This window comes from Periophthalmus magnuspinnatus, chromosome 15 (genome assembly GCF_009829125.3).
Source record: "Periophthalmus magnuspinnatus isolate fPerMag1 chromosome 15, fPerMag1.2.pri, whole genome shotgun sequence".
Taxonomy (NCBI): Eukaryota; Metazoa; Chordata; class Actinopteri; order Gobiiformes; family Gobiidae; genus Periophthalmus; species Periophthalmus magnuspinnatus.
This window is the reverse complement of record NC_047140.1, coordinates 27,973,149-27,991,612: the sequence shown is the minus strand read 5'-3', so window position 1 is coordinate 27,991,612 and position 18,464 is coordinate 27,973,149. Positions and strand designations below refer to the sequence as shown.

Sequence of the window (18,464 nt, the reverse complement as noted above, 5' to 3'; positions counted from 1 at the left end):
CTGTTTCGCTCAGGATGTCTCTGGAAAAGCATGTGGGCGATAATGATGGAGCACAACAGAGGAGGGGGTAGAGAAGAAAAAAGGTCCCCGAGGGCTTTTGGGGGCCTGCAAAGCAGCTCTACAGCTTTAAACAGCATCACAGTCCACATGTGCAAACATTTAAGATATCTGCTCTGGTAATGGGGTCAGTCTGGCCCTCTTTGGGTGCACACAGCTCTGCCACTCACTTCAGCAGTTTACTAAGCTCGCCTTTACCCTGATCACTGCTTTTGTCTTATACTTTAACTATTTAAAATATTTACACAAAAAACACTGTTCCCTCTTGTGTTTTTCAGCAGAACTCAAATCTCAATGGACCTGGACAAGCCCATTTGATTGTTTTAAAATGTACTTGTACCTTGCAAATTCATTGGACACTTGAGATCAGAACTTAAGAAAAAACCTCTCTACTCCCACCCAGTGGAAAAAATGTAGGGCTGAGGTCGTCTTTATGGACACGTGATACAGGTGAAGGGATATTAATGTCATGTGTCCATAGAAGAACTAGAAGATGCTCCATTAACTTCTACACATGATACGTCTGATTTTGGTGTGTGATGCTGATGCAGAATACACTTCAAATGCTGCAAAGGCATTTCAGTTCAATTAATTTTTGTAAAACCCAAAATCACAACATCAAGTTGTCTCTTAGAGCTTGACCAGATCATTGATTTAAGACAGATTAACCAAGATTCAAAGAAAACAAGCAAATTGATAACTGTCAGAGAACAGAGAATCCTTAGACCCTCCTTCTGCAGGAAAAACTCAAAAAACCCAGTGGGGAAAAAGAGAAGTCTCGAGGAGAATCAGGAGACCCTTTAAGGACCTAACCAGGACTGAACCAGGACTGAACCAGGACAGGCATCCTGCAGATGTGTCCAGGATTAACACGCATCCATTCGCAGATAAAGTTAAAAATTGTAGGACCAAAACCCACTCATGACTAAGGAACAGAGGAGGGCTCATACAGGATAGGGTAGGAGGAGGAAGGGGAGGATCAGGGTGCACAGAACAGGATCAGGGCACAGGAGGGCATCCAGGGTCCAGCCATCACCGGGCAGTTAGCGGCCAAGCAGCTGAAACAGTTGTACTCCCCAGAGGGGAGTGGGACAGGGAACAACTTGTGAATAGTAATGAACAGACTTCAGGTGAACTGAATAGTGAATGTTGTTGACAGGGAAAGTGGGAGGAAACGGACGATAGTGCTCAGGTTACCATACTTCACCAGCAAAACTGGGTTTTATTTCTGCTTCTAACTGGCCTGGTCATAAAAGAGGAACTTTTAAGCCAGTTCTTAAATGTAGAGACTGTGGGGGGCCTCTTTAGCATGGGCAAGGAGATGATTCCATAACACAGGAGCTTGATCGCTGAGATATCCCTCCTCCTGTGCTTTTAGACACTCAAAGAAGCTCCAGTAGTCCAGCATTTTGAGAGCAGAGTGCCCTGTTTGGATGATATGGTGCTATAGCATCTTACAGATACGATGGGGCCATGCCATTTATGGCTTTGTATGTCAGGAGGAGGACTTTAAATTTAATTCTGCACTTGACAGGAAGCCAGTGAAGGGACTTCAGCACCAGGGTGATGTGTTCTCTTCAACAGTTCAGGGTCAGGGGAAGTGTCCAGGATTAAAATGGAACAGGTCCGGAAGAGTTTGGGTGCAATCTTTATTTGAGGCTCGGAAACAGAGCCTCTTCCTCTGGTGGCGCCAGGGCTCTGCCACCGTTTTATTTCCACTTCCTCCTTCTGTGTCCGAGTGTTGAATCCTTTTGTGTTTAGTTGAACAAAAGTGCTGCCAAATTTATCAGTTGACAAATCTTTGTTCTTCAGAAAACACTTGAGATATTTCTTTCCTGAAAAAACAAATACTGGAAAAAATAAATAAATTAAAATCATACAACACAGAATTCCTTATAAATCACTTTTCTTTATTTAAATCAGCGTTGTGTTAGGCAGTTATGCTATGAACAACACAAGAAAAATAAAAAATGACAAAATAGAAAGACATATAGACACAGAGTGATCCAGTTAACAATAACTGCACTTGGCACTGGATAGACAATCAATGGAAAGAGGAAAAAATATATATTTGTTTTACTCAAAATAGAAGTGCCTCCAGTCTGCATAATGCCAACTGTTGGTGAATTTAAGACTGGGAAACAGAATTAAGTGACAGAATAAAACAGTATTGATACATGAGAATACTGTTTTGTGGCATTACTTGTTCAAATTGTATAGTTTAAACTCTTTAAACAGTTATCTGCCTCCATGCTTTGGTAGATCTGAAGATATTAGATAGGTGGATAACTACAGAGGTGCCATATTGTGTGACTTAAGAGGCAAGAAGTGTTTGCACCCATGTTCAGTATTCAACCCAGAGGAGGCAGAAGCAAAGCAAAGGAACTAAGTGAAAAAAGCACACCCCCCCCAAACCTGAAGTACCGTCACACAGCTGTTGTCAAGTTCAGGGATTTACTTTGTGCATATGTCCCTTATCGAAATTAACAATCGTTCATTAAAAAACCTGGAGGAACTCGTTACATAAATGAACTCCATTTACAATGGTAATAGTGCACAGCAACACAAAGTCATGGAAAAAAAATCAATTGAAAGATATAAACTCATACACCCAAAAGAAAGCAAATAAGAGGAACCCCTCCCACAGAAAATTCATGATATCATTTATAAAAAACGACATAAAAATGTGATCAGCACACTTGAACAGACGCTGACTGCGGCCCGTGGCTGTTTCATGTGGACCCTGATTGTGATCTTATAACATTTCCTTAGAACTCTTCATTAATTAATCCACTCCACAATTTTATTTTTATTTAAAGATTTAAACTTAACTTTCTTATAATGCAGTGGTTGGTGCATCTGCTGTTTACCACCAAAATGTTTTTTTTTTCTTTTTACTAAACAAATAATGGTTGTCTGCTTGTGTAAGTGGTAAGCAAACATGCAGAGTGAACATCCAACTTAACTTCCTGGTTTTAACCATCACCACTACAACACACATAAATAATTCCGACTCCAAATTACATCAGCAGGGCAACCTTAGCCCTTCTAAACCTACTAAAAAGAAAGTAAGAGGCTTGAGTGTGATCGGCAAACATGGAGGATGGTTTTCAGGGCTTGCGAGGGAAGCGTGAGCCAATCCCCGACCAGGACAGAGGGGAGACAGGAAAGATGCGAGATGCAGGGAGGTGAAGGCCATGTTCCCACCACTGTTAGGGGGACACTCTGAGCCCAACATGGGGGGGTAGGTAGATATATACTCTGCAATGGTTGTAAGGTGAAATGTGATGTGTGCGTGTGTGTGTATTGTAGGTGTGTGGCTGTATGGTCTGTCCATCCACTGCTTTATCTGACGGTGACTCCGAGTTTCTCCAGCACGCGCATTCCCTTCTCCTGATACTCTTCTCGGGTGAGCCAGAAGTTGTCCTTGTCCTTCATGATGTCGGCCAGCACAGCTCCCCCCAGGAACACCATGTGCTTTCGCCTCGGAGGGTCCTCGATTCGGATCTTGAATTTCTACAGAAAGCAACAGGAAGCAATCAAAAATCGGAGGAGGAGCAACCAATGGCGGCTTAATCACCTGTGTGTTTTTCTGTTACATATTCACCTTTGAGGATGTTTTCAGTCTTTCATGAGTACAACATGAACATATAAACACTTAAATAAATAATTGACAAAACTTAGACAAACTACTACACTTCATTGAGACTGCAGCAGAACACATATAAACATCCCTTATATTGTTTTTAATAATTGTGCTTCAGTACTAACCAATTCTTGTTTAATATAGTAAGATTATTATAGTAATCTATGAACCAGTAAGTGCTATGATAACATAATATGACAAGATAAAAAGGAAAAGAGCTGGCTTCTGACTCCACCTGGTGGTGGTCAAAGGGCATTGCTCCATCTGGAACACTAGTGACAACGATAGTTTAACTATTTCAGAACAATGTAATCGGGGCGCATTCTCATATTAAATGAACTGTATTAAATTATTCATGCAGGCATCACTTAGAGTAAAGCTTTCTCAAATGGGTAACTCCACCCAAGCCAAATTAAAAAGGTATTTAAACATATCTGTGATATGAGGCAAACACAAACCCTATCCTAAAATTAAAAAAAAACATTGTACATGATGGCTCAGTTATTTATGTTGTCAGATGATTATCCAATCAGAAAGCAAAATGAGCATTATACGAGTATTTCAGTTGGGTTGCCAGTTCCCACGACTAAAGCCAATTGGAAATGAAAGTTAAGGACTGTCTCTGGTCTGAATACTCAATACCAAAACCCCAGTACATCATTAATCAGAACAGCTGAGCCACTGTTGCTCCTTAACCATCACTGAATTAAATTTTAGTTCTGCTCTTAATTCCACAAATGTAGTAAAAGTACGTAGAGTAGTTTCTTACTGAAAGCTTGTCTACATCTCCTTTGAGCACACGCTCCAGGTAAAGCTGCTTGAGCTCCCTCTCGAGTCGTGAGGGCAAGCCGGGGTACATGGTGGATCCTCCCGACAACACAATATGTTTGTAAAACTCAGACCTAAAAACAAACAAAAAAACACTTAGAATTTAGGTTTATACACGGAATGCAATGTACTAGAAACTGTAAACCTTTATTTTAACCTACATAAATACAAATATATATTTTAGTTTCCCTTTTTAGTTTAAAATAGTGCTGACCTAGTGTCTATGTCGGCAGCTTGGATGGTGTTAAAGAGGAGCTCGGCCACACCGACACCCTCCACATTGATGAGGTGAGGCTGGAACAGTGCCTCAGGAGCCTCGAAGCGCTCTCCTCCCACCTTGATCACACGGCCATCTGGCAGCTGGAGATGAGTGGGAAGAATACATGAAAAGAGAGGGAGAAAAGTATTAACACAGATTTAGTTGAGACCATATAAAACACAAAGAGCCTAAGGGTATAAATACAGTGTCTGAGAAAGAAGATACTGCTCATGTGCTATGAACAAGAGGCCCTGTTGTTCTCATCAACTTAAAGGTTATACTTAAACCTATGTCGTTTTGGTACACTAATAAACATAACTTGGTGAAAATAAAACTCATACAATCAGACATAACAAATTCAAAAGTGCAAGCTAATATATGTGTGAGTTTTTCTATGAAGGGCTTCATTGAAAGGGCAGAGGGAGGAAGCACGGCCCAGCCACCGCCGCAAAGTGGCTACACAGGAAATGATGTCACACAGTTCAGCACCACTCTGACATTGGCCTCCTTGTTTAAGTGCGCACACATGTTCACATATCTACACACACAAAAGTTGGGTTTCCATGCGGCTTTGTGGGGACAGTACCTTGCATTAATTTCCCAAAGCCAACTCTAACCACAACCATAATTATTACTAGCTTAACTTTAACCTTAGGCCTGTCACAATGACATATTCTGAAGTTTGATATATTGCTGAAATAAACGATAAGATTGAAAATCATTTATGCCACTGACACAAAAACCCAAGAGCAGATTTAAACCACAAAAACTATTCTAAATGCACAATATTGTTAAAAAATCATGAGCAGCAACAAATAAACAGCAGAATGAAACACTTTCGCCTTTAGTTTGCATTTGTCATGAGTCATAGAAGTTATTAATTCAACCTTTTAAATCCAAGAAATAAACATATTCCCAGTAGTACAAAGAAACCGCACACGATAAATATTGACCCCAAAAAAATAAAAGTCAATATAGTAATTATCATGAAAGGTCTACTTAACCTTAACTATAAACCACATAGATGATCAGATACTGAAGGATCGATCTCATGGGGGCCTGATTTTTGGGCCCCACAAAGCGACAGTGTATACCAACTTCACCCCTCACAATGTGACGAATACCCGCCCATCTAAACACACTCGTCACAGTCCATACAGAGACACAACATGTGCCCACTGAGGCGTGTACGACACAGACTCCAGCCTCTGCATTTAGACTTGTGGTTCTTGCAGCATGGAAAACGTCTTTGGAAAGAAACCCAAGTCTGGTGGAGCAGCACTATCCACCATATGTTTGAGTCCTTTCAAAACATTAGTCAGCAGCACTGCCCTGTCCTCAAGGAGTAGCTACCAGTGGCCATGTGGTCGTCAACATGAAACCAAAATAATATTATGCTTCAGTTTGTGGACTTAAATTAATACATCCGAAATTTCCTGTAGCAATAGTTTGAAAATAACTCATTTATTGTCAGTTTTGGATGAAAAAAAAAAAAACTGTCTACAATGGCACATTCTGTAAAACTGTAGGCCAAAATGTGTATTGTTCATAAAGCTTTAAATCATACTGTACAAATTCAAGACAACTGCAGTTCAGCCAGAACGCTGCTGCTTGGGCCCATAAGTCCTGTGCTCAGGTCTCTGGCTCCTGTGGCTCGGAGAATAGACTTTAAAGCAGCTCTGCTTGTGAACAAGTCTCTCCATGGACCAGCACCAAAGAACATCTACCACATGTTAGAGACACATGAAACATCTCACACTCTGAGGACTGAAGAGACCGGCCTCCAGCTGGAGCCCAGAGTCAGGACTAAGTCAGGACTAAGTCAGGACTAAACATGGGGAATCAGCATTTCAGTTTTATGCAGCTAAAACCTGGAACAGTCTTCCTGAAGATGTGAGACAGGCCTCTACTTTGACAATGTTTAAATTCAGGCTCAAAACGGTTCTGTTTAGCTGTGCATATGACTGAAAGTTTTTTATTCTGCACGCTTCTCTTTTAATGTTGATTTTATGATGATTATTTATGTTCTGATCTGTTTGTATTATGATTTTAACATTCTTATTCTGTAAAGCACTTTGAATTACTTTGTGTACAAATTGTGCTATATAAATAAACTTGCCTTGCCATGCAACCTTGTGAACAAAGGACTATGCATCCTCATCAGTTACAGGAGAATGTGGGAATATAGTACAAGTATATACCGTGATGGAATGAACTGTAGGGTAGGATAGGAGGATTTAATGAGCACATTTACACTTGCTGAAATTTGATAAGAGTTTTTGAAGAGCATACTATGACTGTTCACTCATGAAACTTAAAGATGAACTGATGTATAATTACCGTGTATGACTCTACTAGGACAGTGGTCTCCAGAGCGAGCTTCTGCTCCTGTTCGATGTTATAACCAACATAGCACAGCTTTTCCTTCATCATTCGCACCGTCTCAAAGTCTGCAGAGTGGTTAAAGGCGTACCCTCTCAGCAACAACAACTAGAAACGCAGGGCAAACAGAGTTAGTTGTGCAGAGAACATTGGTAAAGTAAAAGTTATACTATTATAATGTGTAGGCACCTTGATGAGGTAGCGAGTAATGTCTCTGCCTGCAATGTCCAAACGTCTTGTTAAGTGTGGCAGACTGAAGCCCTCGTACACTGGACAGATGTGTGTCACTCCATCCCCGGAGTCCACCACCACTCCAGTGAGCAGCCCTGAAACAAAGGATTGGATAGCATGTCAGAATGGGATCAGTAACATTATTCACCACAAGGGGTCAGTGCATTTGGTGAAATGTATCAGCTTCATAAGGCAGTGTAGTGTGAGTGACATCCAGTTGTTCATCTTATCAACAATCATTTGTATGCATTTACTCAGAAAATACATAAATGTTGAAGTCGGATGTGATTATTGTTGTGGCAGTGTTTAATATTCATTAATGTGTTAACACCACATCAACTTGTTTGTCCACATTCTCTAATGTGCACTTGTTTGATACCCACATATACATAACACGCATTTATTTTATCAAACAAATCTCATACCTTGAGCGTACAATGTCAACACAGCTTGGATAGCAATGTAGACTCCCGTAAACTGGTAGGTCTCAAACATTACCTAAAAACAAAGGTTAAATCAAGATCAAGACTTACTACTTTCGTTTCAGTGATAGACTGAAATCTAGTCTAGCACCATTTAGAATAAAGCATACCTCAATGATCTTCTCCCTGTTCTTAGTGGGATTCATGGGAGGCTCAGTGAGAAGGATCTTGCAGTTGCGTGAGTCAATGTTGAGCTTCTCTGGGCCAAATGTGTAGTCCCACAAGTGTTTCATGTCATCCCAGTTTCTAACAATACCATTTTCCATGGGGTAGTTGACTTCGAGCATGGAACGGAGTTCGCTAGCCTCATCTCCAACCATAAGGTCCTGAATAATAGTTGAGGAAAACCAGTTAGAATTAATCTTTGCATTAGAAGCTTAGCAACAAAACGATCAGCTCTAGCTACGCACACGTAGAGGACATTTTAGAAGACTGAGAATATGCAATTTTTACAACCATTGTACCCATATAACACCTTCACTAAGAAACCATTGTCCTGCATGCACAATAAGACTTGTTTCCATGCATACTCCTTAAGACACTCCAGATTTCCTCTAGCTTTGGTAAACCACTCGTTTTAGTACCATTCAACTGGCTGCATGCAAGCAGCATGAAAATATAAACAACTCCAGGTTAGCGTTTAGTGTTAGCCACACAGTCAAGCATCTCATGTTCCATTTAGAAACATCAAAAGCCCACTGAAGACAGCCATTTTATGAGCTCATCCTGTGTGCTTTGGCATTAACAAAGTACCAGCCCAATGTACTGCCTCCATATGGTCTCAATAAAAAGTTAAAAGAAAAGCACATGTGCTTCCGTCTCTCAACTGTCTGCCAAGCATCCACAGAATGGGTCAAACCGTTACAAAAGCTTTTTATTCGGTATTATAATGTAAAAGTAACAAAAGCTCATAGAAAATGGCATCTATTTAAAATCATCACAATTTTTGTCAGCAGCTTTCAGTCCGAGAGCTGAAGCTGCAATTACGGTGTTATTTGCAAGTTACCTTCAACAACTAGAAATAACTAAGTCCAATAATTTAAAAACTCAATCCTAAATTTAAAATAGAAAACAAATACAGCATTTTTAAGGTAAACTTAAAATCATGACAGCTTCCTGCAGCAGGCAAGGACAGGAGGCACACACCAACCTGAACTTACCATCTTCTGAGAATTCTACTTCAGCAGGGGGAGTAACAAAAACATAAAGGAAAAGGGAAGCAGATATTGAAAAAATATATACACATAAGGGAAACTAGACAGGAAAGGTGCCGAAAGGGTATGTGCTAAGACAATTAATGAGCAAATTATATATTTTTGTTGCTGTACATTTATAATAAGCACCGTTTTAAAGTGCAATTTCTTTATCAGAGAAATGTCTGTGTTCCAAAAGACACTGTTTTTGTTCAGGACAGGAGTATACCTTAATCTCAATATTTCCAACTTTGGCGGTGGAGCGGATGATGGGCCTTCCAACAAGCGCAGGGAAGATGTGCTCAGGAAAGTTTGAGCCTGCATAGCCACACTTTACAAACTGGAAAAAAAGAGTGAAGATCATGGTTATAGGTAGTCCTGAAACAGCACAGTGAGGTGATATCTTGAGCTGCGGTGCACGCTGTCATTTCCTTTCGAGTGCTTATTCACACAGAGGCCACCATTCACCTCAAATCTCTACTTATTTGTCATGCGTGCTGAGCCAGCATCCTCCTTAACTGCTGATAAAGTTCCTAAAGACATGTTTCAGCTGAGAAAAATAATTATTCATTTAACAAAAATACAACCATAAGGCATAAAAAATACAACCATAAGACATTGGCTACTTCATCAGGAGTAACAGGCGCTTGTTTCTAACAGAGTGAAAGCAGGGCCTTCATTTGTTCAGCAATAAGAAGTCATATAAATTATCTATGATCATAAGTAAACGCAATCAATGCACTGCTGTGGTATTTAAAGGACTGAGGCATAAACATTGCGTAATTGATCTTCCAGGCCTGGTCGCAGAAGCAATTAGCGCCAAGTCTATCGTGAGACTTTTAAAAAACTATTACAACGACTGCAAAAAAAGCACAAGAATGAAAAGGGAGCAGTGTGACAGCTGGCCTCGGGCTGCCCATCCCGGTAACAGCCAGCTGATGAACCCGAGCAGAAAGATGGCCAACAGAAGCTAACTGTTTTAGCATGACAACCAGGGCTTTGGGAAAACTGACTCATTTTACTGTTTAAATTTAACACATGTGTAATAATAAAACAAATGCGTGTAGTTCGTGTCATTTCAGATAAAAACGCGGTTGCAGAGGTGGTGTTTGCAGGTTGACGGCGCGGTTGGATGAATGAAAATGTAGCTAGCATGCTAACAGCTACACACCCAGTTGACGCTAGCACAGAAGCCCTACTTCCTGTTTCAGCAAATCGTTCATAAAAACGTTCCCGGATAAACAGCACTCAAACAGATAAAGGTTGTAAGAAAATAGGCAGACGTACCCCTGTTCCATTGTCACAAACCACTACTTTCCTTCCCTGGCTGTCCATTGTGTAAAAGCCCAGTTACCGCTGAACCTCCCTCAACTTTCTTCAACAAGCCGGAAGGAAGACACGGCGCCCGGCGGAGAGGAAGGGAAGGGTGCGCATCCGGTGCTCAGACAGCCGCTCTCTGTCCAGCAGCAAAATAAAAACACACACAGGGATTTCATAGGTCTGCCTTTCTAAATATTGTACCCCTTTAGCTGTATTATAATTTTTCCTCCATATTTAACGTTTTCCTGACGCTTGTAGGCCTATAACATAAACATACACAGACACAATAGTGAAGTGGAAACAGGTACAACTTACTCTCTAGAGGCAGACACTGAAATATGTTGGCTTGTAGGATACAGGTTAAGCAGCTCAAATGCTTCGTCTTATCTAACCTTTGGGTTGAAAGGCTTCAGCCAGCCAACTGGATAAAAGTTTAAAAAAAAATAAATAAATGAAAAAAAATCAGTTCTCTTCAAAGAAATGTGTCATCCAGTTTCACAGATGCGAGAAGAGGTGAACAGCTCTGGTGACATTTACCATCATTATTATGTATTAATAATATCTATATGAGTAGAAACTATTATTGTTATTATTATTTAGACAGCACAAAAGTGTAATAACTAAGAACCAACAAAAACACATAGCCATAATAGAAATCAGCAATTTTATTTCAATATTCACAAATATTTTACAGCAGTAAATTAGAAATAATAAAATAATAGGTCCGAAGAATAGAAATAGGAAATTTTTTTACAGGGATGAAGGCACAACTAAAATAAAAATATGTTGTCATATTTAATATATTTATCTCAACTTTTCCAACATAAAAAAGTATTTATGGGCTAATTATTTTCTTTTAAAATAAAACATTTCAATGCACTTTATTGGCTGTTCGATGTTTGAGTACAGATGAGTACAATTGTAAATGGGTGAACTTGTGCTGCTGCCCTCTGCAGAATACGATTGCCCATTACAATCTTCAAAAATGCTGAATATTTGCATCTCCAGTAAAGAATAACATATTCACCAATACTTTGCCTGCCAGGCAAAACGTATATGGCCTCAGTCGTGTTTTAGAACATATTCTCTATTGTACATGTTTACATGCTACAAATTAATATACTTTTATAAATGTTGGCATGCCAAACAGTGCTACCATAAATGCTGTACCTAGATGATCTTACTTTTAAAATTCATCTAATTTCAAATCAATAGAATCTCTAGATGGAATCATTAAAAACATGCACAATAGTTTTTGTCTGGTTGGTTAGATTTCAATTAACTTTTATGAAAATAAAAATATGTTCATAAAGGCCATTATACAAGTTTTTAAAACTATTGTTGTTGATTTGTCCATTTGAGTAAAAGTGGCGTAAGAAGCTTCAGGGCACAGTAGGATACACATTTGTGAAATTAGCTGAACTAACTGCAGCTTCACATGAATGTAACAGACAGTTCAATGGCACAGTGACATAAAGCACCTGTACCCATTTTTATTGAAAATGAGGTAGCTCTTTTTTTCTTTACAATTAAGAGCTAGTAAATTCACAGCGTATTATACGAGCCATATGATTTGCTGTAGCGACCCCAGAAGGGAAAAGCCATAAGAAAGGATGACCAAGATTAGTATAAGCTGCCAAACAACAGACTCTTTCAATGTCCAAAAGAGTTGGGCATAGAAATGGGACATACCATCCTGAGAACTGCTAAGGCTTTGACTGCTCCAGTTCAGCACAGGGCACAGGTAGTCCTGGAAAAAGACATATCGAATTGTTTCTTTGTAGTAGTTAGTAACTAAGTTGCCTGTAACTTTTTATTTGTTTACTACTACCTTTAATAAAATCAGGGAGTTGTCTTAGGTACTCATAGGTTCATGTGTTGTCACTGCAGTTTGTCCTGGAAAATGTACAGCTGAGTCCTTGATAGGCTCCAGCTGTCCCTATTGAAGAAAAATCCCAATAAAAATTAAATAAAATAATTTCAGTTGATCAAAGTATATATTTGCCTACACACTAAACATGATCATGTTGATGTATACCCGGTGGGACGCTAATGCAGATACAGCCCCTGGCTGCTTCTTTAAGCCAATGAGCACCTAAAAGAGATTTGTGAAGGAATTGTAAAATGTACATTAATCAACCTGGTAAAAGGTTTAGTTCTTGATGACCAATAAAACTTACAATATTTCTTGAGTCCACATCAAGGCATTGTAGTAAACCCATATTGGTATGGGAACCACCCCACTGAAACTGCAGGCCAGCAGCTGAGTGAATGTCCTGAGATGACCATCTTAAGCCAGGTGGGATGCTAAGAAGGTCAGACAATATTATGTCACATATCGTAGTTGAGTAACTCTAGTGAAATAATTCTTTAAAATATAAACAAACAAACTCTAAATCAAGCTACTATTTTACCAGAGTGAGCCAAACTGTTTGGGTTTGTGTTCTTCATGGTCACTTTCATCTTTGAAGAAAAGCAGCGTATCTAGTCCATAAACCGGATCCTCCACTTCTTCAGCTGAGCCCAACTGTGGGAAACTGGCCAGAAACAGCTGTTGAGCTTGAGAGTGGAGCACAACCTGCCCCCAAACAAACAATCAGCAAATAGCATGTTTGAATGTAGCACATAACTAATTTTGTAGTGAGAAGATTTTTTTTAAAGGTACCTCACAGCTAGTTATATCACACTGCTGTCCAAGGGGCTCCTGTAGGTCTTGAAATAGCTCACACTGTCTGTCCTCCTGTGAGGGTGCTGAGCAAAAGTCAGCAAAGCTGTCACTGGGCGGAAGACCTTGTAGACTTTGTACTTCTCCCTCAGCTAATTGGAAAGGTTCCTGGCTCGTGTGAGACTCTAGGCTGACACCTCTGGACACTTGTTGTACTTCAGAATGTTCTTCATATTCTGAGTGTGCAGAGGTAGCGGAGGATTCCTGAGCTGCAAAGTGATCTTCATAAAAAAGACCTGTATCAACATCAGAATTGGATGTGTTGTACCAAATGAAATCATTGTTGCAAAAGGATCGAGAGAGCCTATAGTTCCTCAGTTCCTCTTCATCATCAGTCGGATATTCATCAGTGTCTGTGTCTTGTGAAGCAAGAGAAGAAACATTCGGCTCAAAATCCTCAGACGGTTCATCTTGTGATGAGCCTTCATCACATGACACATTGTCCACAAAGTCATACAAGCCCACTGTCTGAGAAAGTGTTGAAACACTCTTCTCTTTCTTTCCTCTTTCCTCTGCTTCTTTTGAAGTTCGTAAAAAATTAAGATTGAAACTATGCTTTCTCTCTTTGTGACTTTCACAAGACTTGTCAATAGATTTATCTCCAAAATGACCCCATTCCACCTGAAGATGTGGTTTACTGTTACTGTCCTGAGATGATTTATTTCTTTTCTCACAGTGGCTGGCAATGGTGCAAATGTTGCCTGTTGACGTGAATCCACAAGATTTGGGTTCAGAATCCAGAATTGCGTCCTCATCCGGGGTAACATAGTTGTGTCTCATTGCAGACATTCCCTCTCGTCCATCCCAAAATTCTGCACCAGCCAGGCCACAACACCAGGCTTGTGCTGCCTGTTCACCAAATACAGAAAAGTCTGCAAAGTCTGTTTCATTTGTGAGAAAGCAAGCTTTCAGGACTGAACTCTTGTCACCATCATAAGGGTATTTTTCAGATAGTCCATCTGCACAAGCTGCCTGGTCATCCATGACCCTAAGACTCACAGTAGATGTGGGCTGAGATTGCTCAACTGGCTGATTTAACCTGGAAACAGATTGACAGGGATCTGGGAGTAAAGGTGGAGAGTTGGAGGCAGATTCCCACGGAGAGCAATTAAAGCCATCAGCACCACCAGGAAACTCACTAAACTCTCCAAATTCTTCCTCTTCTGCCGGCGCTTCTTCATCCTGGTTGCACACTTGCGGCAGGGATGAAGTCAGCTGTGGCATGGCGTCCATTGGGTTCCCCTTGCCAAAAATAACAGTACTTTAGTATAAGATGCATGTTTTAATACACATGAACAGAAGAACTAATGTACGCACGTCCATACACCTACACTGTAGGCACTCACAGCTTAAAACTACTTGATTAAGATTAGGCCCTTGGGTAATCCTCTTATGTCAAACACATACGCAGTTAATAAATACTGAAACTGACCCAGCTCTTTATGGATCTGTTTGTGTTCTGTCAGTTGTCAATCACAGTCAATCACAATAAAACACAGATTTTAAAACTATACTTGCTCCATTAAAAATATTCTTAATACTAATGTTAATACAAATAAAACACTGCTAATTCAGGCCACAATTGCAAAGCTAAACAATATTATAGCTAATTTACAATGGGCTAACAAGGGTGTGTATGATAGCGTTCAAATCCACTAGCTTACCTCCCACCTCCCACCTCCCACCTACCAAAGAAACACTATGATATGTTGGTCCAGAGGATAAACTAACAGCTATTACACGTTTATTTTTGCATTTAATCAAAGATATTCACCCAGATTGTCGTTACAGCTCTTCAGCAGCCGTGTTCCTCATCCTTCATCATCATTCCGCGGACACTCAGTTGGTGCTGGTGTGTTGAGCAAAGATAGGACTAAAATGTAAGAGCTCCCACTTCGGTTCAACTGTTCTAAACCGGAAATGCGTCAAATCTAACGGAGTGTCCAGTTAAACCGCGTGACTCTTCTTTGTGACATAGACGATCTTTGGTGTTGTCGGTCATCTTGGAGGGTCAGGCGCGTTATGGCCAGGCAGCGCCACACCGCCATCTACTGGGAGAAAAGTGTATCTACATGTGATTTGATGTGGAAGAATACTTGGGAAATGTATTTAGCTGCAAAATACTGAATACCCTCTCCGATCAAAGTACTGCATTCTGAGTCATACTATAAAAACTCAATTTAGGCCTAGGTTTGTTTTCATTGTTTGTGATGCATTTCCTGTCACTGACTGGAGAAGGAAAAAATCACACATACGGTCACCACAGTAACAGTGGTTTCTGTTTTACTCATTGATTGTGTGCAGTTTGAAGGATATTTGTGTGCTCAAGTACTGCAGTGTATTTCCTTTGATTTCAGAAAAGTAACTGTTCTTCTGAATACGACCAAGTGAAACATTAAATACACTATATAAAAAGACTTTTTTTTCTCTCTGTCCGACATGAAATCATAATAAACTTTTCTTGTTTAAGGTCAATTGGGATTATTACAATTATTTCTATTTGCTAAATGCCAGAATAATGACAGAATTTTTTTTTAGGCAATTTTTTTTCATTACTTCAAAGTTTGAACTTTACATGCAGTAAGACTACCATGTATTTTGTATTAACAATTTGGGAAAACCCAGAAGATGATGTCATGTCTTTGAAGCTTTGAACATTTGAGTTAATTAGAGACACACCTGAGGATGTTTTTAAAGACACACCTGGATCACACTGCTTCTTTGTGTAACATCATGGGAAAGTCAAAAGAAATTAGCCAAGATATCAAGAAAAGAATTATGGACTTGTAGACATCTGGTTCATCCTTGGGTGCAATTTCAGGAAGGACATGGATTCTGTTTCCCAGAGATAAACGGGTTTTTGTCTGAAATGTGCATATCAACCCAAGAAGAAATGCAAAAGACCTTGTGAAGATGCTAGCTGAAGCTGGTAAGAGTTACAGTAACAGTTTGCAAGTGCACACAGGGACAAAGACCTTAAGTTTTGGAGACATGTCCTGTGGTCTGACAAAATTAGAATTTGACTGTTTGGCCATAATGAGCATTGGTACATTTGGAGGAAAAAAAGGGGAAGCTTGTAAGCCTGATAACACCATCCCAACTGTGAAATACAGTGGTGGCAGCATCATGTTGTGGGGTTGTTTTGCTGCAGGAGGGACAGGTGCACTTAACAAAATAGATGGCATCATGAGGAAAGAACGTTATGTGTAAATACTGAAGCTACATCCCAAGACATCAGCCAGGAAATTAAAGCTTGGGCGCAAATGGTTCTTCTAAATGGACAATGACCTGAAGCATACTGCCAAACTGGTTAAAAAGTGACTCAAGAGTAACAAAGTCAATATTTTGGAGTGGCCCTGATCTCAGTCCTATTAAAAATTTATGGGCAGACCTGAAAAGGCATGTGCGAGCAAGGCGGCCTACAAACGTGGCTCAGTTACACCAGTTCTGAATGGGGCAAAATTCTGACCAACTATTGTGAGAAGCTTGTAGAAGGAAATCCAAAACATTTGACCCAAGTCATACAGTTTAAAGGCAATATTACCAAATGCTAATGAAATGTAAACTTCTGACTTTGAAGAAAGTAATGAAAAATTGTCCAAAAAAATCCTCTCATTATTCTGGTAAATAGAAATAATTTTGTCAGTGAGAAAAAAAGCATATGTGTCTTTTTATATATAGTACATCAACTTCTGGTTTCTACTGTATCCAGCCTTTGTTGCATTGGGTGTTTTTATTTGTCAGAAATATCTAGGAAAAACATGCCTCTCGCCTCTCCACAGATCTGACTGTAATCAGGCCTTCATCAGATAAATTTTAACCCCACAGTGTAGTATATTCTGGGCAAAGCAATAACATCTTCATGCAGACTTTTTTGACAGACTATCGAACCATAAAAGTCACCTTTAAATATAAGAAAAAATGTTATTAGTTGTTGTTCTTTCAAAAGTTTTAACATTTTAATTAATTTCATTCAATCATTTTAACCTAGAATGTTTTAGGTCAAGAAAAACAACGAGCAAGATCAAGATGAAAAGATTTATTGGTGTGGATACTTAATTTTTAGTTTCTTTTTTTTTTACAAAAGCACAATGAAAAATGCTTTTAGTGATATGTTAAACCAGAAAGTGTGAACCTGCTTCTTCTTTCTTGTTCATATCTTTACAAATTATGTGAATCAGAAACTAAAAATATGGCCTTTAACATTAAGCATGACAATACTTATAATAGGCTGAATGAAATCTAATTTGAAAATAATTCAGAACTGTAAACCTTGTTGTTAGTTTGAATAAATAAAACAAAATACAATACACACACTTGTAACACCTTCGAGACCAGACTCGCCAGATCATAGCACAATGGAGAATATAAATCAGTTCTTGGTTACATGACAAAGAGTATGTTACCTTACTTACATAACAAACTACACAGACTTTTGTAAAGGTCAAAAACAACCACAGCAAATTAAACTTAAGGTTAAAAAGTGTTTCAGTTATCAGAGTGCAAACTGTTTTAATTTCTTAAACTGATCAAAAACAGATTCTACAGTCACCTTCACCTTAGGCAACACATCCATTTACAAAGGAACAACATTTATAAGAGCTAAAAAACAAAACCAATTTACTGTAAATTAAGAAAAACTAGGATAAACTTGGAATATTTCAGTTTGTGTTATAAAACTGGTAAATGAAACACAGACACCATAAATGTTTTACATGCAGTTCTGTTAATACTGGAGTTACGATGACCATTGCTTGTAAATCTCTACCCATTTAAAGGTCCGATATTACGCAAAATTGATCCTCGTGAGCCATGATTTAATGTTGTTACCTCCTCAAAAACAGACCTGGAGTTGTGTTTTGTTTCATTCACACATGTAACCCTTCATTATGAGTCTGTCAACATCTTTATTAACCTGAAAGCGGTAGTTTTCAGGTTAACATCTCCTTTTATCTTTTGTTCCAGAACTGAAATTATGATGATTCCAGTGACTGTTTTCTGTTTGAGACAAGAACTCACCCTAAATCTGCAGAGTTTATGTGTTAATCATGTGTAAATGAAACAAAACAACTCCAGGTCTGTTTTTGACGAGGAAACGACATTATAACAGATCAGAAAACAGCGTAATACAAGCCCTTTAAACCAACCACAACCGTTATAAAATCAAATAAGCATTCTGCAAAATAAAAATATATCTGTCATAAAACACAACTTTAGAAAGAAAATACTGTACTAGCTATACGCCACATAATATATGAGATTTCCGCCCGTACCTTTGATGCTACTTTATACTAGCAAAGCCCAACAGGACAACAGAAATAACTCAAATTTGTTCAAAATC

At 39.2% G+C, this 18,464-nt stretch overlaps 2 protein-coding genes across 3 annotated transcripts; both read right to left on the bottom strand.

Moving 5' to 3' along the window:
• Nucleotides 1-1,946: 1,946 nt before the first annotated feature.
• LOC117382838 (actin-related protein 2-B) lies at nt 1,947-10,525 on the bottom strand. Its single transcript, XM_033980072.2, has 9 exons — nt 10,366-10,525; nt 9,308-9,418; nt 7,996-8,211; nt 7,829-7,901; nt 7,362-7,498; nt 7,131-7,280; nt 4,746-4,891; nt 4,473-4,605; nt 1,947-3,573 (listed from the first exon to the last, which is right to left on the bottom strand). The coding sequence occupies exons 1-9, from the start codon at nt 10,411-10,413 to the stop codon at nt 3,403-3,405; spliced, it is 1,185 nt and encodes a 394-aa protein (XP_033835963.1). The 5' UTR covers nt 10,414-10,525; the 3' UTR covers nt 1,947-3,402.
• Nucleotides 10,526-11,046: 521 nt separating this feature from the next.
• aftphb (aftiphilin b) lies at nt 11,047-15,025 on the bottom strand. Of its 2 annotated transcripts, none has more exons than XM_033980259.2 (7): nt 14,898-15,025; nt 13,064-14,365; nt 12,813-12,976; nt 12,579-12,705; nt 12,437-12,493; nt 12,230-12,337; nt 11,047-12,148 (listed from the first exon to the last, which is right to left on the bottom strand). In XM_033980259.2, exons 2-6 carry the CDS (start codon nt 14,354-14,356, stop codon nt 12,254-12,256), a joined length of 1,725 nt encoding a protein of 574 aa, XP_033836150.1. In that variant the 5' UTR covers nt 14,357-14,365; nt 14,898-15,025; the 3' UTR covers nt 11,047-12,148; nt 12,230-12,253. The 2 variants fall into 2 exon arrangements, 1 of the variants encoding a protein (XP_033836150.1); XR_008648986.1 differs by having other exon boundaries at nt 11,133-12,148; nt 12,408-12,493; nt 14,898-15,011.
• Nucleotides 15,026-18,464: the final 3,439 nt, after the last annotated feature.

Coding starts and splice junctions, on each gene's coding strand:
- LOC117382838 (XM_033980072.2), bottom strand. CDS start 10,413: ATGGACAGCCAGGGAAGGAAAGTAGTGGTTTGTGACAATGGAACAGGG. Junction 7,499..7,828: donor GTTGACATTGTACGCTCAAG/GTATGAGATTTG, acceptor CCTTTGTTTCAG/GGCTGCTCACTGGAGTGGTG. Junction 4,892..7,130: donor TCCTAGTAGAGTCATACACG/GTAATTATACAT, acceptor ACTCATCTCCAG/CTGCCAGATGGCCGTGTGAT.
- aftphb (XM_033980259.2), bottom strand. CDS start 14,356: ATGGACGCCATGCCACAGCTGACTTCATCCCTGCCGCAAGTGTGCAAC. Junction 12,706..12,812: donor AAACAGTTTGGCTCACTCTG/GTAAAATAGTAG, acceptor TGACCTTCTTAG/CATCCCACCTGGCTTAAGAT. Junction 12,494..12,578: donor ATGTGGACTCAAGAAATATT/GTAAGTTTTATT, acceptor AATCTCTTTTAG/GTGCTCATTGGCTTAAAGAA.